Source organism: Poromitra crassiceps (assembly GCF_964638095.1).
Source record: "Poromitra crassiceps genome assembly, chromosome: 12".
In the NCBI taxonomy this organism is placed as follows: domain Eukaryota; kingdom Metazoa; phylum Chordata; class Actinopteri; order Beryciformes; family Melamphaidae; genus Poromitra; species Poromitra crassiceps.
Genome location: NC_139632.1, coordinates 43,107,720 through 43,113,719, shown reverse-complemented (window position 1 = coordinate 43,113,719; position 6,000 = coordinate 43,107,720). Strand labels below are relative to the sequence as shown.

The 6,000-nt window shown below is 44.2% G+C and overlaps 1 protein-coding gene across 1 annotated transcript; it reads left to right on the top strand.

Moving 5' to 3' along the window:
* Positions 1-205: 205 nt before the first annotated feature.
* Positions 206-4,489, top strand: LOC310786443 (gamma-interferon-inducible lysosomal thiol reductase-like). The gene is made up of 7 exons (XM_083647650.1): positions 206-329; positions 2,214-2,402; positions 2,489-2,560; positions 2,649-2,741; positions 3,099-3,251; positions 4,052-4,120; positions 4,370-4,489. The coding sequence occupies exons 1-7, from the start codon at positions 318-320 to the stop codon at positions 4,427-4,429; spliced, it is 648 nt and encodes a 215-aa protein (XP_083503776.1). The 5' UTR covers positions 206-317; the 3' UTR covers positions 4,430-4,489.
* The last annotated feature ends 1,511 nt before the right edge of the window (positions 4,490-6,000 follow it).

The following is a 6,000-nucleotide window of genomic DNA, read 5'->3' as shown; positions in this document are numbered from 1 at the left end:
CCTTCAAAGCAGCGCTGTCAATGAGACCTACAGTAGTATTGATTAGTCAGCCTGATTGGGCTCACTCAGTCTGCTGGGATCATCCCAGACAGAGGAGGAGCCATCACCAGGCAGTCAGCCTGTGTGTTGTGTGATCTCTGCTCTGGGTCAGTATAGGCACAGTGTGTTTCCTCTTCATGACTGCAGACATGAAGCTGGCAGAGCTGCTGGCTGTGTTTTTACTGTTCTTCACTGACCAGGGCAGTGAAGGGAAGTCCCATCCCAAACCATCCTGTCCCTATCCCCCGTCCCAGTGGTGTCGCTCCCTGGAAATCGCAATGGAATGCAAGGTGAGTAGAACTTATACCTGCTGGCATCCATCTGCAAGGTCAGGACTATGCATTTACATTTCTGTTGTTTAGCTGAAACTTCAGAATAAACTTCAAATTTTAGATCAGCAAAATTACAGGCATCCAAAAAAAATGTGGAGGGTCAAGGTCTGATAATATCCCTGTGACAGTAGAATCCTTATGAAGCAGCTATGGGAAAAGAGAGAGGCATCTTCTTTATTTAGCTTCTTTCTGGGATGCTAAATTATTTTTTTCTGACTGTGGAAACTATTGTTTATGAGTTATTCTACTGTCACACTCATAATTCACTCTGGAAAAACGACACTAAAAACGTAATATATCAAGTTTAACGTCTCTCCGCCCCAACCCCCCCCCCCCTCCCCTTGTGGTCCATTTTATTATTTGTCCAGATGTGTACAGTAGGTTGTGTGCTTTAATACAGTATGGGTGATTTGTGAATAGCCATTATTTTTAACACACTTTTCCCATCATGTGTGGAAGAGTTAATTTCCAAAGTTTATATGATGGAAGAAGAAGAAAACACACATTTAAAATGTGAATGACTTGTTACTTATGGCTGTTACCAAAACACTGTGTTTCATCGTGAGTTCAGTCGAGTTCAGTCAAAGATTCCCTTGTCGCAACTCAAATGAGAATCATGCTTTAGCAATTGAGCACCAGAGGTTCTGAATTTCCCAGAAACATGTGACTGCAGGCCAGGAGCCACACTGGAGGTCTAGATCACATACTAGAATGTGGACCATCATGTTCTTATAGTGATGAGAGCTTATAAGAATTCATAATAAATAAGAATCTTCCAGCATCTTCTAATGACCTTGAATCTATTGGAACAGATAACAAATTCTCACATACCTACTTTAAAGTCACAAGTCAGAGGCAGACATGAATCCCCCCCCCATTGCAGGTTGTGGTTGCGGTAAATATCACAAGAATTGTGGCATAATATCATGAAGGTAAAATATGTTGCAAAATGCACAAGCTTGTATGAGAACTTATAAAATACGATATGAGAGCTTGAAGAACAAAAATGTGAACTTTGTAGGCTATGTTTAAATGTTCACTTGTATAAAATAGGGTGGGTCAGGTGCTCTCACAGCTACAAGTGAGTTTTGCAACACATTTATCGCAAGAAGTGTTGCAAAAGTCAAGGCATGCAGATCATCACAGTGACTGTCACTGTGATGCAAGAGAGCACATTTTGTGAAGTTGCAGTGACGGATTTGAGTTTTTTTTTTTTATCACATCGTATTTTACAAGTTCTCACATCAAGTCTACAAGCTTGCGCATTTCGCAACACATCTCGCACGCTGGGGTGGAGACTCTGGAGATGGTGCGCCATGGCTGCAGTTATGGAAATTGATCGCTCCGCGGGCTCCCAAAATCGTGATGGGCAGACAGACAGACAAACACACACCGCCCACCCAACTAGGCATGCAATTATGCGCCATGGCTCATACTACATCACAGTTGCTCGAGTGACATCACTGATGACATCACAATTGCTCAAGTGACATCACTGATGACATCACTGACATCACACTTGCTCAAGTAACATCACTGATGACATCATTGATGACATCATCACTGATGACCTCACTGTGACACACCAACGCCCACACCGCCGCCACAGACACTACTTAGCCAATTTAAAATTTTTAACTATGATTACCTTCATATTATGATCCCAATAAAATCCATCTTGGTGATCTTTTCCATCTTTCCAAATTCACTGTCTTCTGTCTAATTCTGCAGCTTTTATATAGATTCAGGTATGGTGTCTCCGCTCATAGAAAGTCTATGACCATAGTAAAGCAATATTTGAACAATGTCTTACAGGTTTGTTTTTCGTGGTATGTACTGTAGGTGCAGAAGCAGTGTATGGAGCTGAGCGCCACCAGGCCCAACCCGGCCGTTCCTCCAGTGGAGGTCACTCTGTACTATGAGAGTCTGTGTCCGGGCTGCAGAGAATTCCTCACCCAGCAGCTCTTCCCTACCTGGACCATGCTGCACAGCATCATGGCCGTCAAACTGGTCCCCTATGGCAATGCTAAGGTGCGCTAAACCTTGGTCCATTATGGCAACACTAAGGTGCGTTAGCCCTACAAGGAATCAAGACTCAAACTTGGTTTTCCTTCTAGGAGGTTCCTTCAGCAAATTCTCCCTTCACCTGTCAGCATGGAGAGCCTGAATGCCACGGGAACATGATTGAGGTTTGCATGCTGACTGCTTCATCACCCAGAGCACAATGCATTTTCTGAAACAAGAATAATGAGTTTGGAATGATAATGTGTTCCTCAGGCCTGTATCATCCATTCAGCAAGCCACGCAGCAAGCTTTCAAGTCATCAACTGCATGGAATCAGCAGCCAATGTTCTCACCGCTGCACAACCTGTGAGTATTTCAAGAAAAACCATTCGCCGACTCTCAACAAACGTCTCCTGCGAGACCTGCAGTGGTATTGGAATTTTGAAACCAGGTTGAACAGAAATTTGAATTGCAACGTTAGCTTGCATAGCATTCCAGATTGTGTGGTCAGTAGTCTCTCACACTGTAAATGGATTGCCTGGATTTCTTCATCCAGGACTTCCAATAGCTATAATCTTTCTAGAGAATTAAGAGAAAGTTGACTGTAGTCTCATATTTCTTGGTATGTTATCTGCATCAATCACCTGATCAAACTTTGAATAAACTAATACACTAATATTGTGTTGTTGTTGTTGGTGATGCTGCTCTGTTGTCTTGGCCCAGTGTTTGCAGCTTTATGCCCCTGCAGTGCCGTGGTTCAGCATCGAGTCCTGTGTGAAAGGAGATCTGGGCTACAAACTGATGCACAACAACGCCATCTTGACCAGAGCGTTGAACCCTGCCAAAAACCATGTTCCCTGGGTCACCTTCAATGGGGTAAAACACAGCTGACACTATGAACTGCATCTGTCCATCGTGACGTGGCTATAAACGATCAATTTTAAAAACATTTCTCAGTTATTGAGTTAAACCTCAGTTGGTGGAGCCCCCCCCCCCCCCTTTTTTTTTGCAAATGTTAACTAACAAAATGGCAAAAAAGGAACTAGTCTAAAAAGAGGCCAGCTAACTATTGTAGGTAATAACTTATGGTAAGTAAGTAAGTAAGTAAGTAAGTATGGTATAGACTATATTGTGGTTTTTTTTCAACTAGTAGCAGCGCACTAGGCTTCATATACGAGGGATCAGCCGATCAGCATTTTTGTAAACAAACGGGGTGGAACCGGCAATGGAACCCTATGGAGCCTGAGCTTGAGGGTCTGACTGTAGCCGGCTGACCCTGTTTACATTTTAAAAACTGCAACTACACGACATGCATATATTATACATCAAACTCTTGAGCTACTTCTGCTCTCGCTCAGAATGTCAAAATATAAGCAATGTGATGTATAGTTCTTGAGATATTAACGTTTGTTTGGCACAACTCATACTATTAACTGCCGCGGTTCCAGGTATTTTGTGGTGTCGTGATGTCACGCTGTTGTTTTTTTCACTGGGCTAACCGCTACTTAGTTGGAAGAGCTGTGACACTTTGGTTCTGCCCAACCTCAGCCAATCGGTCAAGAGGATATTTCATTTTCATTGGTGTACGCAAGCGTGTGATTTTAGGTGACAGTTGTGTACAGTACATGTCTGACATGTAAAACAGACTCTCAAAGATAATGGGCTTTCTCTTACAGGAATACACAGATGAGCATCAGGAGAAGGCAATGTCATCACTTTTCCATTTGGTGTGTCAACTCTACAAGGTGACGATCACTTTGAACATACAGTACTGTAGACCCTAGACCCTGTGTTTCAGTAGCTTCTGTGCCTAGTGTGTTATGTGTCTCTATATGTCTAATACATATATCTGCATTAGTGCTACTTTCTCCAAATCTTTTTTTTTTTTTTTTAATGAAGCGATTCTGATTCTTAGAACTTATTCAGTTCTAAGTATAGAGCCTGGTGTTCAGTCACTTGATGGGATTGATTGTGATATTAATGTTTGTGTTTAGGGAGGGAAGCCGCCTGCCTGCACCGGAGCGCAGGTCAAACTGGACAGGAGCTTATGCTGAACACAAGTGACCACCATCGTCTGTTCCCTTCCTGCAGAAACACAGCAGATTGTAAGCAGCGTAAAGATCTGATGATGTGAGATAACAAGTTAGACATTAAACTTCATGCCCAGTTGTTTGTTTTGCATTCCTGTCCTTTTCCCCTTTAGGTTATTGCTGCTGTCAGATGAAAACACATGTGTGCTACAAGGTTTATTTTTCTGTGAGGAAGAAGATAAATTAAAGTAGTCAGGTACCGATAGTTTGAAATTATAAAGTGGGGTTTCACAAGGCTAAGCTTTCAGTTATGACAATAAAACCTTTTCGAGTCGTTTGTTGGGGAAAGCCATAACAAAACTGCCTAGAGATCCATTGGGGGGTGAGAGAGAGGCGGGAGAGAGGCAGGAGAGAGAGGACAAGGCAGGAGAGAGGACTTCAAGGCAGGACAAGGCAGGAGAGAGGACAAGCTAAGAGAGAGGACAAGGCAGAAGAGGACTTAATGGCAAAGCGAGAGAGGTCGACCACCATTCCCCCCCCACTGTCTGACCTGTCCTCAACAAAATGCCCTCCTCTGCCATCTATGTATGTATCTCCCGGCCTCCTTCCTCTCACCCTGTTCGCACTCAACCACTCTACTACCATCTCTGCAGGGACTGACCCGCAGAGGAGAGAGGGGAGCAGGCACAGTCCCTGCAGAGATGGTGAGAGTGGATGAGTGAGAACACGGTGAAGGAAGGAGGCCGGGAGATGGCAGAGGAGGGAGGGGTGGGATGGGGGGTGGAGAGGAGGGAGGGGTGGGGGGATGGTGGGGGAGGGGTGGAGAGGAGGGAGGGGTGGGATGGGGTGGGATGGGGGGGAGAGGAGGGAGGGGTGGAGGGGTGGGATGGGGGGGGAGAGGAGGGAGGGGAGGGGTGGGAGAGGAGGGGGGATGGGGGAGGGAGGGGTGGGGAGACAACTTCAAATCCCCTGCAGGAATCGAACCTGCACCGGGGTTGTTAAGGTGACCGCCTTAACCCCTAGACCATCAGCCTAGGTAACTTACAATGGATCTCTAGGCAGTTTTGTTATGGCTTTCCCAATGAAAGACTTGAAAAGGTTTTAGTGTCCGTACCGGGATTCAAACCACCAACCTTTGGGTTGGAAGGCATGGTCTTTCACCACTGGACTACAGCCCAGCTCAAACACACAGAACATTCAGCAAGTCAAATAGATGTGGTTAAGATTAGGGTTTTCTTAACCATGACCATACCCTAACCCAATTGATGTGGTGGTGGTGGTGGTGGTGGTGGTGGTGGGGGGTATATATATATTTTTTTAATATTTTGTTTTCAATTATTAATATTATTTTCACATTTACTAATCATTAACCACTCTATTCAGGAATTGACCGACTAATCAGCAACTATCTAATGATTAACTAATATATTCACGAACTGACATGTATTAATCATTAAAGAAACAGTCTGCACTGAGTGCTCATAAGTGTCAAAATAGAAAACCAGATTCAAACATAGGCAGAATGGTTCCAGGTCCATGTTTATCATACCAGAATGTTAGCACAACAATACAAAACTCACAGCAACAAGTAGACC

Bases quoted from the DNA above. Each gene is read 5' to 3' on its own strand.
- LOC310786443 (XM_083647650.1), top strand. The intron at 2,403-2,488 runs GTGCGCTAAACC...TTTTCCTTCTAG, and splicing joins TCCCCTATGGCAATGCTAAG to GAGGTTCCTTCAGCAAATTC. The intron at 2,742-3,098 runs GTGAGTATTTCA...GTCTTGGCCCAG, and splicing joins TTCTCACCGCTGCACAACCT to TGTTTGCAGCTTTATGCCCC.